Source organism: Myxocyprinus asiaticus, chromosome 48 (assembly GCF_019703515.2).
Source record: "Myxocyprinus asiaticus isolate MX2 ecotype Aquarium Trade chromosome 48, UBuf_Myxa_2, whole genome shotgun sequence".
NCBI lineage: Eukaryota > Metazoa > Chordata > Actinopteri > Cypriniformes > Catostomidae > Myxocyprinus > Myxocyprinus asiaticus.
This window is the reverse complement of record NC_059391.1, coordinates 29337805-29359214: the sequence shown is the minus strand read 5'-3', so window position 1 is coordinate 29359214 and position 21410 is coordinate 29337805. Positions and strand designations below refer to the sequence as shown.

Here is a 21410-nt window from a genome sequence, read left to right as displayed (position 1 = left end):
CAAAACATTAGGGCGGGACATATGGTTTTGATGGACACTTCTCAAGGCCAATGGAGATACTTGTTAAACAGCCTGATTAAACATCTTTTCATTGGTCATTTTGATGCACCATTCAAACAGGAGGAAGAGGTAATTCGTCGCATTCCATCTATGGTAAAAAGTCTAAATTGTCAAAAGTGGAGAAACGTGGGGGCCTGGGTAGCTCAGCAAGTAAAAACGCTGACTACCACACCTGGAGTCGCGAGTTCGAATCCAGGGCGTGCTGAGTGACTCCAGCCAGGTCTCCTAAGCAACCAAATTGGCCCGGTTGCTAGGGAGGGTAGAATCACATGGGGTAACATCCTCGTGGTCACTATAATGTGGTTCTTGCTCTCGGTGGGGCGCGTGGTGAGCTGTGCGTGGATGCCGCGGAGAATAGCGTGAAGCCTCCACATGCGCTACGTCTCCGCGGTAACGCGCTCAACAAGCCACGTGATAAGATGCGCAGATTGACGGTCTCAGACGCGGAGGCAACTGAGATTCGACCTCCACCACCCGGATTGAGGCGAGTCACTACGACACCACGAGCGCATTGGGATTTGGGCATTCCAAATTGGGGAGAAAAAGGGGAGAAAAAAAAGTGGAGATACGTGTTTCTCATCGGACAGCGACAACATGCTAAATAATATCATATTTATTAATAGAATGCATGGATTTGTCAATTTTAAAAAGGCTAAATTGTGACCAAAATGATGAAAAAACAAATTAAATATAATTTGTAAAATGTATATTTTCGTAATGTACCTAGCTGTATAATTAATGGCATTAGCTGAGAGATAAAACTGATTTTATATGTAAGCAAAATGGATATTATAACTGCAATACAGTATACACATATGAATCAATATCGTATCGAAACTGAATCGAATCGGGAGCATGTGAATCAGAATCGAATCGGGAAATCTGTATCAATGTCCAGCCTTAGCAAATAGTGCTGTTTATTACTATGTAATGTTCTATTGGTTCATGTGAATGAATATTTTCTATATAATTTTCATTCAGTAAAAAACAGTACAGAAAACATCCATAGTAGGTTTTGTAAAGTTGTCATATATCGTCTCACCTCCATCAGTTCAGAAACAATCGGAAGCACCTCTGGGTTACAGATATCGATGGAGTCATCTCTGTACGTTTTCTTTTTGTAGCGAATATTCCCCAGGTGAAGAATGGCAGACAGTAAAGAGAAGATTCTACAGAGAGGAAGACATGTTTAAATGACAGATTATGTTTACAGTCATTATACAGAGAACTGTTCAAAATTTCTTGTATCTCAGTGAAATGTTCAGAATCAGTTATTCAGTGGTAGTTTGACTTCCTGAAGAGTGTAAAGACTGTAACACTTTCAAAACGTTCATCGGTTTGTTTGAGCGGCACAACATGTCAACTTGCGTTTGGGGTGGGACTATCTGACCTGTGGTAGACGGGGGTGGGGCAGTATGAGTGTTTGGGGAAAATGTATGAAAACAGTCGCTAACGGCACAAAAATTATACACTTAAGCTATGTCCAGACTAATGCGTTTTAAGCTTTTTGAAAACACTCTTCCAAGTGGATCAATTTGAAAACGCCGTCTTCACGTCGTAGTGTGGACTGGGAAAACGGACACATTGAAAAACGATGATGTTGTTGTCATGTGACACAGTCATGCAATCCATTCAACCCAAAACAATCAAGACGGCGGCCTATGTTGTAGCGGTGCTGTTGTTTGCGCTGTTAAAGATAAACGTTACTTTGTACAACCTTCAAACTGCATTCCTTCAGAGGCGACGGGAAGCTTATTTAAAATTAGTGTCCAGCAGCGGAGCACCAGGATAATTGCCTTTTAGACCGTACGTGGAACGGCAATTTTCCACATGCACAGTAAGGGGACTTAAGTGTTTTCATCTGTTTCAGTGTGAACGAGCAACTTTTCAAAAACGTTTAAAAATGGCAGGGTGGAGAGGACTGAGTAGCTCAGCGAGTGTTGACGCTAACTATCACCCCTGGAGTCGTGAGTTCAAATCCAGGGCGTGCTGAGTGACTCCAGCCAGGTCTCCTAAGCAACCAAATTGGTCCAGTTGCTAGGGAGGGTAGAGTCACATGGGGTAACCTCCTCGTGGTCATGATTAGTGGTTCTCGCTCTCAATGGGGCGTGTGGTAAGTTGTGTGTGGATCGTGGAGTGTAGCATGAGCCTCCACATGCTGTGAGTCTCCGCGGTGTCATGCACAACGAGTCACGTGATAAGATGCGCAGATTGACGGTTTCAGAAGCGGAGGCGACTGAGACTTTTCCTCCGCCACCCGGATTGAGTTGAGTAACCGCGCCACCACGAGGACTTAGTAAGTAGTGGGAATTGGACATTCCAAATTGGGGAGAAAAGGGAATAAAATAAAAAAATATATAAATAAAAAAAATGGCAGGGTGGATGGAGAGCATTTGGAAAACAAAAACTTTAAAATGTATCCGGATTAATGTGGATGTAGCCTTAACCAATAAAAGACTACTCTTTCGTAATCAAAGGTTCTGTTAGCGATTTTAGCTGTTTAGCTAACTTTGGCCACACCCCCTCTCTGAAACCCTGCCCTCTAAAAACATGTCAGCCAATCCGATGTCAGCAAACCTGAACGCACATAATGACTGACAGGCAGAGAGCATTTCTTATTTTTAAGTTTTCATAAATTTTTCCTCTTGGTTTTTCACTGATATCTGTCCTGACTCATGTAGTAAAGACATTTTAGGCATGCTATCCCATAAAAATATCACTAACAGCACTTTAAAGACCTACAGAGTAAAATACAGTGCACTATGGTTTCATCATCAGTTCTGAATTCTCTGGCTCTCTCAGGGTTTCTCGACGGTAACTCACTGTTTTCTCGTGGCGGGCAAGAATCCCACCATCTCCATCGCCAACTGGAGCCGCTCGAAGTCATGCTTCAAATCTTCCCCTTCAACTATGAAACAGTCCTGCATGAGCGAAGACAAACACAGCTTTAATAAACCCAGAAAACTCCCTCACATTGCAGAAACAAACCCTCAGTCTTAGAGGCTCTTAAATGCTGTCGGATCACTGGCTTTTCAAGCAAATATAACAAACGACTAAAGAAGACTTGGAATATAGTGCACGTGTCATATGGACTAAGTTTATGATACTTTATTGGTGCTTTTTGGAGCGTTTTGTAAAATGATGTGTTCCACAGAAGTCAGTCATAGGGGTTTGAAAAAAATCGAGCATGAGTATCATGATGACAATGTTTATTTGTGGTTGAACCGTTCCTTTGAGAGAAGACAAAACAAATGTAAGCAACTTAAACTTCAAGGTCACACTTGAACAGACCAGCATGAATTCATACAAATACATGTTTGAGACAGAAAAAAAGGCTTCTTGATACACAAAAATCTTTCATTTCACGTACCTTACCAATTATAATGGAATAAAAACAACAGTGACACTAATAAATGTTTGTGAGAAACTGCAGTGCGTGGGAGCGATTATTGATTCAGGTGAACTGAGGTCATGTGACTTCCTGCACACTGAAGCCAAATGCCAATATGAAAAAAAACCCACAAACCACCAACACTGACGCCAGACGCAGACCAGCAGCAGATCAAGTGCTAACTGTTGCCACACAGCTCGCGCGGTGTGTCTGCAGTCATGACTAAGTAAATTAAGTCCTCTTACATGGAGTTAAATAGATTGTCTTCCATAAAGCGCTTGATTAACCACTGCTGCTAATCAGGTTTGGTCATTTACCCAGAACACCACACAAGCAGAGAGAAGATTCACTGCACCATCAGCAGCCGATAAAAGCTCAGACACGCAAACAAAACAAAAGTGCTGCAAACGAAAAAAACAAAGTGCGATGGAGTGCAGGGGAGGCTGAAAAGCTCTACACACACAACACAAACATATGATACTGACCAGCTCAGTTTCATAGTAATTTCCCCAGTGCTGAGACTGTCTGTTGACTGTCTTTGTTATCTGGAAAGCAGGTAGATGAGTTAAGAGCGACAGTCACAAACACAGATACACAAACACACATTTACTTAGCTATCTAAATGGGAACATGATTATAAATAGACTAACTATATATATATATATATATATATATATATATATATATATATATATATATATGTTTATTTTTGTAAAAATTTTTGCCAATTGAGCACAACAGTGCCGCCCACTTTTTCAGCTGTCTGGGTTCTGGAAGTATTTTTCCCATTAATTATTTCCATAGGGATTTCATTAAATCCTTCATAAAAGAGTTGTAAGCTGTGAACCAAACCAATAAGCTCTGAGGTGAATCACAACATTACAATCTTTGATTTGAAGCACAAAAGTATTTAACCCCTAAATTCACGGACGTTTTGCCAAACATTATTACATACCTTGCGACCAGTGGCGTAGTGGCTGTGTATGCATGGTATGCAGTTGCATATGGGCCTGGGGGGGGGGGTAAAGGGGGCCCATGAAGGCAATCTCTACCAAGGGGGTACCAGGAATGCTCGTTGCATATGGGCCTGTACCACACAAGCTACGCCACTGCTCGGGACTTTAGCGACCCACATAGTGTCAAATTTTCAAAGCATTTTAAGAAAATACTACAAAAGAATATATTCTGACATATGTTGATGTTTTATTTTTCATATCAAAGAGATAATGCAACAAATCTAGAACAGGATTCATTACTTCCACACTGAATTTTCATAAGATGCAACTGGCTGTCAAACATGTATTGAGCTACAGTACATAATACAGCTCTGGGAAAAATTAAGAGACCACTGCAAAATGATCAGTTATTCTCTGGATTTAATATTTATCGGTACGTGTTTGAGTAAAATGAATATTTTTGTTTTATTCTATAAAGTACTGACAACATTTCTCCCAATTTCCAAATAAAAATATTGTCATTTAGAGCATTTATATGCAGAAAATGACAACTGGTCAAAATAACACAAACGATGCAGTGTTTTCAGACCTCGAATAATGCAAAGAAAACAAGTTCATATTCATTTATAATCAACACAATACTAATGTTTTAAGAGTTCAGAAATCAATATTTGGTGGAATAACCCTGATTTTCAATCACAGCTTTCATGCATCTTGGCATGCTCTCTACCAGTCATTCACATTGCTGTTGGGTGACTTTATGCCACTCCTGGTGCAAAAATTCAAGCAGCTCAACTTTGTTTGATGGCTTGTGTCCATCCATCTTCCTCTTGATCACATTCCAGACATTCAATGGGGTTCAGGTCTGGAGATTGGACTGGCCATGACAGGGTCTTGATCCGGTGGTCCTCCATCCACACCTTGATTGACTTGGCTGTGTGGCATGGAGCATTGTCCTGCTGGACAAACCAATCCTCAGAGTTGGGGAACATTGTCAGAGCAGAAGGAAGCAAGTTTTCTTCCAGGGTAACCTTGTACGTGACTTGATTCATGCATCCTTCACAAAGACGAATCTGCCCGATTCCAGCCTTGCTGAAGCACCCCAGATCATCACCGATCCTCCACCAAATTTCACAGTGGGTGCGAGACACTGTGGCTTGAAGGTCTCTCCGGGTCTCCGTCTAACCATTAGACGACCAGATAGAGGATCGGTGATGATCTGGAGGTGCTTCAGTAAGGCTGGAATCGGGCAGATTCGTCTTTTTGAAGGACGCAAAGATTGTGATATACTAAAGAGATGTGGGATGGGTTACAAGGCGTGGAATGAGGTCCCGAGTCACTAAAGACCTGATGTATGATTTAAGAGTAAAAAAAAAAAAAAAACTATCTCATGTAGCACTGCGAATTATGCTATCAAATTAATAACATTTAAATATAAAACTATCATAGAAGTATAGAACAATATATATATATATATATATATATATATATATATATATATATATATATATATATATATATATATATATATATAATTTTTTCTCCCCTTCTTCTCCCAGTTTGGAATCCCCAATTCCCAATGTGCTCTAAGTCCTCGTGGTGGCGTAGTGACTCGCCTCAATCCAGGTAGCGGAGGACGAATCTCAGTTGCCTCCGCGTCTGAGACCGTCAATCCACGCATCTTATCACGTGACTTGTTGAGCGCGTTACCGCGGAGACGTAGCGCGTGTGGAGGCTTCATGCTATTCTCCGCAGCATCCACACACAACTCACCACGCGCCCCAACGAGAGCGAGAACCACGTTATAGCGACCACGAGGAGGTTACCCCATGTGACTCTACCCTCCCTAGCAACCGGGCCAATTTGGTTGCTTAGGAGACCTGGCTGGAGTCACTCAGCACGCCCTGGATTCGAACTCGTGACTCTAGGGGTGGTAGTCAGCGTCTTTACTCGCTGAGCTACCCAGGCCCCTAGAACAATATATTTTAATTATATTGTAAAATATTCAGATATATACAAATATATCAGTAGTTTGAGAGTGTAGGGAGAGCGACTCGATTGAGTCATCCACAGTGCATCATGGGAGTGGGCGGAGCTGCAGAGCTCTTTTGATGTGCTTTGTTCGCTGGTGGAACAATCATGCATATTGCACTTTTATGGCTTTCGAATACTTTTTGAATAAGAGTTTTGAAAAGTAAAATAATTAAGTTTTCGTTTAAATTCAGCAATTTATTTGTGTATACTTGTGTACATTTGCTGTTAGTAAATATAAAAGCATTACTGTATATTGGCCATTGGCCACCCTGCTCTAGAGACATCTGAATCGGCCAATCACTAATCAAGTTTTTAATGTGTTGAATGCATCGCGGTGCATTTTAAAACCTACAAACCCACACAGACTAGAACACACATCCAAATGAAGATGGCCTGTTATTAACACAAGCTTGAGTTTTCCTTATTAAATTACTGCTAGATATTTCTACACTAATCAGATCCATACTTCCTTCTGAGAATCTAAACACAGGTATATTATAGAAGTTCTACAGCGCCGTGTCAAATCTTCGGCACAAAGCTGGCACACATATTCGGCACTAACACGCTGTCGCTGTTTTACTTGGGTGACTGTCACACACAGACTGTATTTGGTGTGCGTTAATAGTTGAAACTGCCTCCACTAGCGCTGGCGACGATCTCCATAGCAACAGCGGCACCCGACAACAGCCTCAGCATCCTCCAGCTCTTTGTGTCGCCAGGGATTATAAGGCATGTTTTATTTAGTGAAAATGAGCTTAGAAGAGGATTTCACTGTTGTTCTTTTCATTTCAGAAACGTTGAAAACGTTTGAGTGAATGAACAAAGAGTGGGTTATCTGTGCTGCGAATATAATGTTCTATTTTACACACAACCGCACTCATAAATCATGTCATTTTAAATAACGCAACAGCTGTACCTGATTCAGGTAATGATACTCCTCTGGTTTGAGCAGATGGAATGATTTTCTCTCTTCTTCACTCGCACCAGCCAACAGATAATAAAACACATGATAGTTCCTGTGAGAGAAAGATCATACAGCATCAACAAATCTAATGTGAATGCATCTACATGCACAAGATTTGGCTTTTTCATCACGCAGAGCCACCGCATGATATCAAAAGACTTGGAATAGAGCGTACTAGTCATATGGACTACTTTTACGATACTTTTATGGTGCTTTATGGAGCTTGAGAGACTCTGGTCATTGTATACTTTCACTGTACAGAAAAGGACAGTTCGGCGACTTTTCAAAATATTTTATTATTGCGTTCCACAGAGGAAAGAAAGTCGTTTGGAAATGACGTGAGGGTGAGTAACACAAATAATTGTCTTTATACTCGAACACTAGCCATATTCTAGACCTAACCAATACAGCATCCAATAACAATCTGTGAGCATTTTAATTATAAACACATCATTTTATTGGCATTTGAATTTCCACCCTTTCACTTTGGTATAACATAAATGTAAAGAGTAGAATCATATGCATCTTATAAATATCAGCAGACCATATGTCTAACAAGTATGAATACATAATTTGACATTTTACAATAAAGTTAACACATCTACATATATATATACAGTATAACATCTCTCTCTCTCTCTCTCTCTCTCTCTCTCTCTCTCTCTCTCTCTCTCTCTCTCTCTCTCTCTCTCTCTCTCATATATATATATATATATATATATATATATATATATATATATATATATATATATATAAATAACATTTGTTAATCCATTAGGCTTCATGAACTAACAATAAACAATATTTCTGAGCATCCGCTGAAGGGGAAATTAAGTATTTTTGTCTTGTTTTTCAGTAGATATATCTAAACATCCTTAAAACAAGAAAAATGACTTGCAGAATGGGCATAAGATATTCAGTCTTGTTTTCAGAGAAATCGAACAAAATTTGGTGGGATTTATGCTTAAATCAAGGAAAAACTATTTGCCAATGGAGTACGAAAAATAAACTTGTTTTCCCTTTGAATCAAGTTTTTTTCTTACCACATTGGCGAATCGTTTTTTGTTTTTTTGTGTGTGTATTATGCGCATAATAGTTACAAAATTGTGTTAGATTTCTCTGAAAACAAGACAAAATATCTCATGGTATTTTGCTTCTCTAGTAAATGTATCAGGTTTTACTGGAAAACAACAAAAATACTGATTGAGAAAGATTTTTTGCAGTGTTAATTAATCTTGGTTATTGACAATTTAAAAATGTACAATTGTTTCATTGTTGGTTCATGTTAGTTTATAATGTAGTTAACTAATATTAATAAATACAACCTTATTGTAAAGTGTTACAATTGTAATTTGACACACCTCTCATTGTGCTCTTGATAAACCAGCCGAGATTTTTCCAAAAGATATTTCTCCACATAAGCTCTGAAATCAACAATCAGTGCAAAAAAGTTAAACGACGTTAAAAATCACTCCTGAAACAACCGCCTCGGAGTCTGTCTTACCCTCTCACAGTTCCACGCTCCTGGTAGTTCACTTGGATGAACTTGCCGAAACGACTGGAATTATTATTATGGGCAGTTTTGGCGTTTCCAAAAGCCTGAGGAGAGAAAAAAAAAGACTTTAAGGAGCGAAACAACAGATTAAACATACGTACATACTATCCATTAAACCAGTCGAATGTATAGCTCATAACTGCGGAACAAAAGTGACAATGGATCCCCCAATTCTCATAACTGTAATGCACAAATCTCATTCTCACTTCTGTAATGGGAAGAAAACAATAGTAGTTAAAATTTAATAAATAAAATGATTTACGAAATAAATACATATTTAAACATCAAGGTAGTATTTGTCTTACTGCCTTTAATGCTGATTTAAACAACAAAAATAACTGTATAACAGTCATTTTTATTATAATACAGTAACATGACAGAATATTAATACATTAACGAGAATCACCATTGAAAATACTGAGAATTACAACAACAAAACAAACTCAGACGTAAAGTGGACATGCATTTCGTTTTTAATTGTATTTATTCGTATTTATCAGGGACAATACTAACGTCAAAAACAAAACAAAAATCTTGACCGTCCTAAAATAGGCTTCATAATTTATTTATTTCGTATTTTCTTTTGATTTCAGAGTGAAATGTGAGCTGGAAATGTTTCCATGGCATTCGGCCATTTAAGCAGGGATAACTTCTCCAAGTGAATCTTCGAGCTGCACCAATCGCTCCATTCAAACTGTCCCAGCGAGACTTCTTTCGATTCAAACTTTACGATGTGGAACAGCGAGTCCCTCCTGCACTGCTTACACTGGACGTCATGCAGAAACACACACAGATTTGTCGACACGCTGCTGCGAGCATTTCAACATGATGAAGCAGCCTTCGATACGTCTAAAGAGAGAATTGAACTTTTCTCTGCAGGTTTCCATGTGATTCTGTCCCGTGTTCAGAGTTTACAGTGTTTATAACTGAATTCTAAAGCTGCCTTTTTGATGACATCATCACCCACCATCCTTCCAGTGTTTTGCACTCTCTGAATGACACAACGGGGCCACTCACAGGGGTCAGGGGTCAGGGGTCAAACGAGAGGGAGGCCGATGGCTGAGGAGGTGAAGTTTAGGCAAACACAGACTGTATTACATGAAGTCGAGTCGAGAGTATCTGTGTGTGGGTGTTAGCTTGATTAATGGCAAGGAATGTGTGAACCTGATGAAGTGAATATTAACACGGCTGTGAACTCTCTAGAATCTTCCAGAAGTCTGTAGAGTCACACTGGAAGCTGTTAGAACTTCAGACCACCCTGTTATGAAGAACTGACTGCTTCTGTATGACCAGAGTAGGCTGTTTTCTAGTAAAACAATCTCAAGCTCTTTTTTATTTTTATTTTTTATCCCCTTTTCTCCCAGTTTGGAACGCACAATTCCCACTACTTAGTAGGTCCTCGTGGTGGCGCGGTTACTCACCTCAATCCGGGTGGCGGAGGACAAGTCTCAGTCTGCTCCCGCACGGGTTAAACGAGGGATTAACGAGGGATGCGAGTGACAGCGACAGTGGTTAATCATAGCTGCAGGGTAAAGGGTTGTGACACCTCTATACACATCTTACTCTCGGCAAAATATCACAGACACTTCATTAACTGCACAATCTTCATCTGTAATCCTGTCATTCTAATACACGCACGAACACATTCGCATTACACAATAACACACACCTTTGTGAAACTTTAACACTTGTGGTCACTATGAAAACACTGTCAAGTGGATATTCTTCTAAAGACTACTTCTGTGTTCTTCAAAAGCAAGTTAGACTAACCAAACTGTATGGGTTTAGAACAACGTGAGTTGAGTAATTAATGACTGAAAGTTCATTTTTGGGTGAACTATTCCTTTAACATTCATAACTGAACACAGCTTGCTATTGTTTTATAAATTTGTAAGCAAACTGGCCAAGAAATGAACTTTACCAAATGGACCCTTGTTACATTTTTGGGTTAAGAACATGGAAGTAAACGAAACTTCTATCTGCTTTCCCATTTGCCCCTGCAGCAAAAAGTGAGGGGGTGATGTTGGAGGGGTCGAGGAGGCCGATTGCACCACCTTTAGTGAGCCGCTGGTGCCCCCCCTTTACATGGCGCCCCTATGCATTGCATAACTTGCATATATGGTTTTTGCAGCTCTGGAAGTAATAATAGAAAAAACAAAACTATGGCATGTTGAGCGCGTTACCGCGGAGACATAGTGCATGTAGAGGCTTCACGCTATTCTCCGCGGCATCCACGCTCAACTCACCACGCGCCCCACTGAGAACGAACCACATTATAGCGACCACGAGGAGGTTACCCCATGTGACTCTACCCTCCCTAGCAACCGGGCCAATTTGGTTGCTTAGGAGACCTGGCTGGAGTCACTCAGCCGCCCTGGATTCGAACTCGTGACTCTAGGGGTGGTAGTCAGCGTCTTTACTCGCTGAGCTACCCAGGCCCCTAGAACAATATATTTTAATTATATTGTAAAATATTCAGATATATACAATATATACTCGCTGAGCTACCCAGACCCCCTCGACAGTCAGTTGTTAATTAAAAACCTTTAATTCTAATCACACATGAATGCTCTAAAGAACCCGTGCACATCTTCTCTCTTCATCTGCACTCACTCGCTGATGCTGGTAGTCTTAAAGAGACAGTACAGATTTATCATGTGTTCTACATTTCAATGTAATTACATGTTTATTGTATACTTGCCAAATTTGTACTATATATATATATATTATACTGTATACTGTATATACACAGTATATATGCAACATATGCAATTTCAAGACATTTATTGATAAAATAGGCTGACCAGTATGATGCAAAACTATTAATAAATAATATAATTAGTCAAATTAATATTTTTTGTACCTAGAATGGTTACCTAAGAGGTAAGAAGGTCCCTGAATAATTAACAGCATCAGCTGAAAGAGAAATTCTTTCATATGTAAGCAAAAACTAAAAGTTAACAACAATTAACCATGGTTTTACTATATTAAACCTGATGCAGTAATCACATTTTTTGAAGTGCGAAACATGGTTTCAAAAACCATGGTGTTACTATAGTAAAATCATTTCCATGCAGAATGACTTGGAAGATTTTTAGAGAATGATTGTGTTGATTTTGATAAAATAATGTATAAATTGAAGAAGAAAAAAAAATGCTAGATTTACGCTGCTAAATTAAGCCGGAAATGCATCACAGTCCGTGAAACGGGTGCATTTCTAAATTTCCGCTCTACTGTGACTAGAGACAGAAAGATCAAATCAAATCTGTTCATTATGTGCTGATATTCTACAGTTTATTTCCAGAGGTAGAGCAGCTAATGCCAATCACGTTAGCTGCCTAATTAAACAACAACAGCGCAACACCGCAGATCCGCGACTAGCCTGCGGACACAAACGCGAGGATCGGTGTTGCTTTCACAGTTCAAGCAGCTGCAGGCAGAAGTCAACCTTTACAAAGATCCTGGATCACACAAAAACTCTGTTCCTCTGGTTATCATAAAACAGGTCTCAGATCAGTGTACGTAGCCTGGCTAAACATAAATACGTCAAACATACATTATTTACACCGTATTTGCAACACAAGCTGCATATGCAGCAAATACACCCTGCAACGCCAAGAACGACTGTGTATTCTGCATCCACCGCACAGCTTTATAATAAGAGATGGAGTGTTCCTGTGGCGGACTTTCTCTGCGTCTTCATAAATTGTGTGTGACATCAGCATCTGTTTTAAATTGACTCTAGGAAACGTTCTCAGCGCTCAAAAAACATTCGGATTGCGCTGCGTATTCAACAGGAATGACTGTGAGCTAGGCGGGAGTCTCGACAGCACTCGCTCACACACACGGCCCAAACCTGCCTTTGATTCGACCTGATGAAAAGCCAATTCCCCAAACGAGCTTTGACAGGCGTGGTGACTACATGCTGGAGCTCTGGGCTTTGCGTTTTAGCGTTAACGTGCCGAGCGTTGCAGACTAGCAGTCAATCTGAGTGAACAGAAACACACACTTATGCTGAGTTTGCTGCTTTAGAGGTTGAAATTCAAGACGTTTGGAGATGTGTGGCAAAAGACTATCAAGACATTTTTGGGTCATGTTTCAATCCATAATTAAAAATAAAAATATAGATATTTTGCTTAAAGCAAATTAACATTTTAGCCAGTAGACAGCATGGCCACTCTCTAGATTTATTAGAACACCGCAAAACAGAGAACATTAAATGCACACACAGTCAAGCAATGTAGGTCAACACTTGGCAAGGTGCAATTATACTCACACACACACACACACACACACACACACACACACACACACTAATATCCAAATACACACGCAAACTCTTAAAAAACTGACATTATCGGCACATATTAAATGCACGATCATGCCGTAGAATACCAGAAAGGTCAGCTAATTTTGTATAAAAACAAGATAAGATGCTTTAAACATAAAACAATGTTTTATTAAAAAGACAAGTCTTTTTATGAAGCGGAGCAACTTATCACATCTTAAAGAATTACTGCAAAGATAAACATTTCTATCTTTTGATTAATGTGCACAATAACACCAGGAACGTGTATTAAGTCGAGGACGTCTGATATTGGATTTTGCCGATTCCGATAACTTAGCTGGTGGAAAAGGCCAAATGCAAAAAGTATCAAATTTAAACACTATAATATAAACACTTATGTAGGGTAAATACTGTATGAGCTGTAAATCAACAGTAGGTCATTAAAGATCGCTTGTCATAATTGTCCAGTATTCTGGTATTACATAAAAACAGACGTTTTTCCTTTTCTCTAGTGACACCATCGGTTAAAATCAACATGAAAATAAGCATGAAATTATAATTAACTTATATCTACCTAACAACTAAATGACTCCGGAGCAATCACTTTTATAACATTAGCAGAAAAATATTGTAGCTGATATTTGTGTTGTAAAAAACGCTATACAAATAAATATGACTTGACTATAACCGATAGTTCCAAAAAGCAAATATCGGCACTGATGAGTAAAACCGATATATCGTTCGACCTCTTGTATTGCTGACATCTTTGTTGGATCTGAATAATTGTCAAATGTGCACTTATGATCAAAAACATAACATCACAAACAGAGCACTTACAAAAAATCTAAAGTTCTGGCAAACTAGCCGCAAATTTGCCACTCGTTGTTTTCACATGCAAGTGAGCTTGTGATTCGCCGCAAATGTTTGCCAGAAGTTTGCAGCTCTTCACCGGTAGTGGTGAACCTGAAGCAAACCTCTAGCAACAATGGACAATTTGCCACAAGTTTGCCAGAAAGCTAATTTGATCAGTGAAGAATTTGCGACAAGTTAGTAAAGATTTTTGTAAGGGATAACATCTATTAGCGCAGCTAACAGATATCATGATCGAAACATACAAGGTCAAATTTGTCATGAACTCACAATTTGTTTGTTTTCACGAAAGAATTTTTCAATCAGTCATCGACAGTCAACCTGGACTAGGATACGATCCCTCTGGACTTATAGCAGAGCCAGAGAGAAAATCGCTTTCATAGCTGACGAACTACGGAGAGGAAGATCCTGCACCATTGTTGTGTTTTAAACTGCCCTAGAGTGATTACATCATTTGCACTGTCGCGGAGTCCTCGCCGCTGCCATCCGCCAAGGGAGCAGCCATGGCCATCTGCCTTGGGACGGAGGGGTTGCTGCCGGCCGCCGAGAGCTGGAGGAACCATGGCCATCTGCCGAGAAGGGGAGGAGTGGTTCCGTCCGCCAGGGGCCGGAGGACTCGCTGCCATCCGCCGGGGGAGGAGCAGGCTGGCGTCCGCTAGAGGGCAGAGGAGCGGTTGAGGACTGGGCGACAGCGCGTCTGGAAGCCGGCGAGCAAGTTCTTCTCTCTCTCTCTCTCTCCATGTGTTTCCCTCTCACCACGCCTCCCCTTGTTTCTCTCACTGGTTCACAGGAGGCCGGGTGGACCACTGGCTGGCAGAACGGCCGGAAGGGTAGCGAGGGAGGGGGGTGGGGGGAGTTGGTCAGACCAGTGGCACCCCGGCCTGAATCGGGTAGGGGAGGAGTGTGACAAGGAGGAGGGCGTGGCTGGGCCGTGGCTGAATCAGCTGATCAGCGGGAGAGCGAGATAAGGGGCGGCCGGAGACGACGGTTCGAGAGAGAGAGACGCAAGCAGCCGTGTTGCATGTGTGTCTGTTTGTCTTATGTTTTATGTTGTTTTAAGCTGAGTTTTACATTAAACCTTACGTTTACTGTTCAGCCGGTTCCCGCCTCCTCCTTGCCCATCCTTATACTGCTACAGACACCATTTTCACTTTGGGTGTGTGGTGCAATGCAGTTCTAGTCTAATGGCGATGACGACAGAATCAATCGCAGCGATCTAAAATTCTGATCTCATTTGTGCAGCTCTGCAGATGAAACTTAATCGCACACACACACATTCCCATAAGACTTACAACACAAAGCAGAGAGAGACTGAGAGAATTTCAAGAACAGTATCATAGCTCATTATTTAGAACGAGGCATCATAGTCTTCAATTCTAATACGGTAATTGCTTATCATTTTCATTTGTTAAGCTTATGATTGTTCATAGATTGATTGTTGAAAACACTGCCAATACAGTCATCCACAACTAAAATGTCACGTCACCTGCATTTATTTAAATTCTAATTAAAACTTAGGATATGTGTCCACGGTATTTGGAGTTTGGTATTAGCGTTCATCCATCAAGTCATTTTATTAAGAGAACAGATAGTGCTGGATAATGAGATAAGTAATCACACTTGGTTTGTCTCATCAGAGCATAAGAATACTTCACGACTCCACACGACCCTGAAGGTCTCGACCAGGGGTGTTTCTTGGACTTGAGGAGGTTTGGGGCTTAGTGGGGGGGGATGGGAGGGGTGGGGCTTGGGGGCGGAGGTGGGTTTGGGGATGTCACGTCACATGAACTTCAAACAAAATGTAGCAATATTATTGCATAGCCTACATTTAAAATTACATTCGGGGCTACAGTCAAAACATTCGGGGCTGAAGCCCCGGAAAAATGACCTGGCAACGGCGATGGTCTCGACAAATCCGCCGTTCTGATTTCAGGTGAAGCGCACGGAACAATGGGAGCATATGCGGGAATGCTTTTACTACTGAAGTGTGCAATATTGATCGTAGAATGTCACTGCGATCACACAGAGGACACACAACACAACAACAAAAGATTTGATCTATTATGTTTTGATTGGTTCGTCACAAGTAGGCTTTGATATTATTGGCTGATATTATTTTCCCCGCCCACACAGCCTTGATTACATCAGCAGAAAAGAAAAGTTGTTTGTTCTTACATTTTTTAGATTCTTTTCACGAACCAAAAACACCGATGGATAAAATCTCTCTCCGCATCTACCTGCGCATTTAATTGAAGATTACCAATTAACCAATCGTGAAACATGTCAGTTACAGCTTTCCATTTAAGTCTACTCCCGTTGCTTTAAAATTTTCTGTTTATGTGTTTAAGTAATTCAAACTTCCTGTTAGTTCAGGCCGAAGTAAAACAGGTGACAGAAATAAGGGGACGTTGAGTTTCGTCCAGTTGACTCCCGCCAAAAACCACAGTACTGACTTTTACGTTGTACGCTATGTGCAGATGTCTGAGGAGGAATACACTTCCTGAGAGAGAGAGAGAGACATGTGGGTGTGATACAGATAACAGATGTTCTGTAGAGACAGACAGGGAACAGTGAAGAGGAATGTTTCTTATCGAACACTAGAGTTCAGATTCAATCTGATATTCTGCACACCATCTAAACAACAAGAGAAACACAACTAATTGGAGTCAACATGACAAATAATCTAGGTTTTTCACAAAAGGTTGGTGTAATGTCCATTCCTGATATCAACAATTGAATTACAACTAGTATAAAAACATATATTTGACATCTGTTAAAGTATTTCAACATGTTCGATTTTTATCGGATTTTAAAGTAATTAAAAGACTTAGTTACACTAGGGCTGCACAATTAATTGAATAAATAATCGAGATTGGGGGTCTGGGTAGCTCAGCGAGTATTGACGCTGACTATCACCCCTGAAGTCGTGAGTTCAGATACAGGGCGTGCTGAGTGACTCCAGCCAAGTTTCCTGAGCAACAAAATTGGCCCGGTTGCTAGGGAGGGTAGAGTCACATGGGGTAACCTCCTCGTGGTCGCGATTAGTGGTTCTCGCTCTCAATGGGGCGTGTGGTGAGTTGTGCGTGGATCGCGGAGAGTAGCATGAGCCTCTCCGCGGATTGAGGTGAGTAACCGTGCCACCACAAGGACCTACTAAGCAGTGGGAACTGGGCTTTCCAAATGGGAGATAAAAAAATAAATAATAATAATAATCGAGATTACAATTACAGCTGCCACATTTAAGTAATCGTGAAAAGTGTCAATTATAGCAGTCCACAGGTCTACCCATGTTAGGTCAAAATATTCCATTATATTTTTAACATATGTTTTTTCAGTGGTTGATCGTTTTAACCAATTAAACCAAATTGTCCATTGCAAGCTTCTGTGTATATTTTATTCAAAATATGAATAACAGCTTTGTTTTTTTATGCTTCAAAAAGAGCCAATGTAAAGTTGATCTTTTAAGTAATTACACGCATATTATAAATATCTGAAATTAAACATTATACCATTTGTGAAAACTAAAATTACCATTATATAAAAAATTAGAATTTTGCTAGTTGTGATTCAATTGTTGATATCAGGAATGGACATTTGCACTAGTACAAATGTAACAACTGATATAAAAAATGATCATTTTTACTAGTAAGAAGTGCACTGCTGATATGTGAAATATGAATTTTAACTAGTAATAAATTAATTATGGATATCATTGTAATGTGTGTAAATGATTGACAGATCATTGTGAAATTCTACTAGTGAAAATGCAGTTACAGATTTCAATAATTATGATTTTACTAGTTGAAATACCATTTTTGCTATCAAGAATGAGTATTTCATACGAGTAATGACATCATTTTGGATAAAGAACTAACATTTTTACTAGAGTTTACTAGAACTACTGATATCAAAAATGACATTTTTTCCCTACAGTAATCCCACTGATGATATCAAGATTTGGCATTTTAACTTGTGAAAATCAAACAGATACATCTATATACATTAATCTATAGATTGATCTTTAATGCATATCTTGCACAAGCTTAAATGTCAAAAGGGCTTGCGATATTGGTGACAGTCTTCCCAATGGCTTACTGGACATCCACTGTAAGGACACAAGCTTCAAAACATGGCAGCACTACAGTCATTTGATGTTAACACGATATGATGCACTTTTACAAACACACACGTATGCAAAGATCTATAAATAATATGCACCATCCACCACCATCATTGTAGAAATAGCCCTTACAACGTGGACCTCAACTTGATTCGGTCACAGCATTTACTAGAGGAAAACTTTATTGCTAAGAGGTTGTTCTTTCAAAGCTCAGGAGACTTATTGGGAGTTTTCAGTTGTCTCAACTTTGTCTCAGCTGTACAAATAGACACCAGTGAGTCTATAAGTCAGAGTATATGGAGCTATAAAATCAATGTGGATCGCACTGCTCAGATCATTTGCTCCTGAGAAATGTTTGCGTTCATCTCTGACTTTCGATAATCTGAGCACAGTTTAAAACATTTTTGAGATCTCTTGTGAAATTCTAGAGGAGACACGTGTGAGATTACTGGGGTCTTTTTCTCATCGGCCCCTGAGGGCCCCGGAAAGACATCTGGATGTAAACCATCTACCCCAGAGAGGCCGCAGGACCCTACCAGACAGATGACAAAAAGAAAGAGACAAAGAGAGAGGCTGGTGTTTCTCGTCCCACGGGACCCGCCGATTCAAAAGAGCCGAGCTTTCAAAGAGTCAAACAGTGGAAAGAGATGTCATGACTCAACATCTACAAGAGTGATGCTCACAAAAACTCTCAAGAACAGTTCTGGTTCATTTCTCATCCAAAAATTGAAGTAAAAAAATAATTAAATTAATTATAGTTTACGTAAAGATAACAAAGTCTCCTTGAAGGATCATATACATTTTTTCACCCCAAATTAAAGATTAATACATTTGTAATGCTGAATTTAGTTCATTTATCCTGATTTTGGAACCAATGATTTCACACACTCAAAATAATATTTTAGCCTATTTTTAAGATTTACGCATTTCAATTTCATAACGTATTTCCATCTAATTGAACTGAGTAATCTTTAAAAAAAAATTACATTAATAAAACTCAATAAATAGAAACTCCAGCCAGATCTATAAACACACACACACACACACACACACACACCCCGCTAGTCTCAGATTACACATTAGCCTCATGAATGCCACTGTGGCCTGTATTAAAGGACTTTAATGGAATCTAATGATTTCTAGAATTAAATAAGCAATAAATGGCCTGTTAGATGATACAGTCAAGGGTGATGTCATTCTGATAAAAGCTAAGTGTGTGCGTGTGTAGAGCTGAGCGATATATCTCGATGCAATATTGTGAAAATCACAGTGATTTTAATGCACGCCACTAACTTTCCTAGAGAGGAATGTGAAGATCCTTCAGGACTGCAGTTAATTAAACTAACATCAGAACTGTGATATGGTCATATGATAGTAATTATATATGTGATTATTATAGATATGATTATTAAACAGCAAAAGGCTGTGATTTAATTAAATGAATACATAGTGTGTGCGTGTGCTTCAGTGTGAAGGGGTGACACGCTGTTCTGTGTGCACGCGCGGGGCTCATCATATGCTGTTTTCAGGGGTTCGCCCTTACAAAAATTGAAAGTTCACCATAATTTTCAAACTTGCAGCAAATTGTCCATTGTTGCCAAAGGTTTGTCGGAGGTTCACCACTACCGGCAAAGAGCTGAAAACTTCTGGCAAACATTTGCGGCGAATGGCAAGTTAATTTGTATGTGAAAATAACGAGCGGCAAATTTGCAGCTCTTTTTGATTTTTTGTAAAGGCGCATACATTGTGAAACACAGTCACGCAGTTCCTAACATTTGTAAATGCTACAAGTTATTATACAAATAATTTTTTTTTTTTTAAATCCAGGTGAAGTAAATACTATATAATTATATACAATATAATTAATACAATTATATATATTTGTGTGTGTGTTATATTATTAAAATTTTTTTAGACTGGTTCCCACAATAACAACAATAATAATAATAATTTAAATATAAATAAATAATAATAATAATAATTATTATTATTATTATTAGGTATTAAAATATTTAACTGGGTTCCAAGAAATAGTTGAAGTTCTATTTTTGGCACACTCTGTTCATTACAAAAAATGTTAGAGCAAAAATGTAGTTAAATAATGCTTTTTATTATTATGATTGTTGTATATTGGTGCAGATAAATGAAAATTATTAAATATAATTTATTCATATTATTCAATATGTTCATTTGGTGAAAAACTGTGGAAAACACTCTTCATTTTTTTTAAAGTAAAAATGTACTTCATGCAATAATCATTTTGAATCTGCTTGGCTGTTTGCTTGAAATAATAGTTCCTTGATATATATATATATATACAGTATATATATTAAATATGTCAATAGGCAGAAAAATAGAAGCCTATTTTGTAGCCATGTCAATCGGCCCTAGTGTGTAAAGGTTTCGATTTCTTTGTGAGGGTCACATTTTTGAAAATGTCTCACTAATATAGTGAAACATGATGAAAACCAACATATGAGGACTTTTTCAGCGGTCCTCACAAGTTCAAAAGGCTCATAAATCGACCAGATTAAATTTAGCTTTAAATTTAAACAGGTTTTTGTGAGGGTAAGGTTTAGAAAATAGCTTTACCTCTGTATAAAACCATTTCTTCAATTAAATGTCTTCACTTATACAATGAAACAAGTGTATGTGTGTGTGTGTGTGTGTGTGTGTGTGTGTTTCACGCCGACACAGGCTGCAACGGTCCAGTTTATCTTCTCTCAAACAGTTACTCATACAGTGTTTTAAACCACAGAATAAGTTTATTTTATATACATACATCCAACTCGTCACCAAAGTACCATGATAAAAAGTTTACAGCTCTTATACTCACAGTCATTACATCAAATGCGATCTTCCTCCAATGCGTGCTGCCATGTTTGTTTACATTAGTAGTGATTGTCAATCGTCAAACAAACAGCTACTCAGAGTCTTTTCAAGCACATTGTAGAGCCGAGGAGGGCGGGGCCGGGCTGGAATGAGACACACCCAGTTCCCAATCAGCCTGATGGGGCGCGCGAGGGATAAAGGCGGCCGGGGACGACAGTTTGAGAGAGAGAGAATTGCAGACAGCTGTACTGTGTGTTTATAGTTGTGTGTTTTGTTTAAGTTGTTTATTAAATTATTATTTAAGTTGTCAAGCCGGTTCTCGCCTCCTCCTTTCCACTGA

The 21410-nt window shown here is 39.3% G+C and overlaps 2 protein-coding genes across 5 annotated transcripts in view; both read right to left on the bottom strand.

Annotated features, from left to right (window-relative positions):
* The window catches only part of LOC127437096 (unconventional myosin-IXAb-like), a 90371-nt gene that overhangs the window by 50413 nt on the left and 18548 nt on the right, over nucleotides 1-21410 (bottom strand). For all 4 annotated transcript variants that reach the window (XM_051691757.1, XM_051691758.1, XM_051691760.1 and 1 more), the window contains exons 3-8: nucleotides 8910-9004; nucleotides 8767-8829; nucleotides 7358-7457; nucleotides 3937-3996; nucleotides 2884-2981; nucleotides 1103-1229 (exon numbers count right to left, since the gene is read on the bottom strand). In XM_051691757.1, the coding sequence (XP_051547717.1) occupies nucleotides 1103-1229; nucleotides 2884-2981; nucleotides 3937-3996; nucleotides 7358-7457; nucleotides 8767-8829; nucleotides 8910-9004 (543 nt within the window). The remainder of the gene's footprint in view (nucleotides 1-1102; nucleotides 1230-2883; nucleotides 2982-3936; nucleotides 3997-7357; nucleotides 7458-8766; nucleotides 8830-8909; nucleotides 9005-21410) is intronic.
* The window catches only part of LOC127437102 (integrin alpha-11-like), a 563744-nt gene continuing 552697 nt past the window's right edge, over nucleotides 10364-21410 (bottom strand). Inside the window, exon 31 of the transcript XR_007896521.1 lies at nucleotides 10364-10381. The gene's annotated coding sequence lies outside the window, so the exon portion shown is untranslated. The remainder of the gene's footprint in view (nucleotides 10382-21410) is intronic.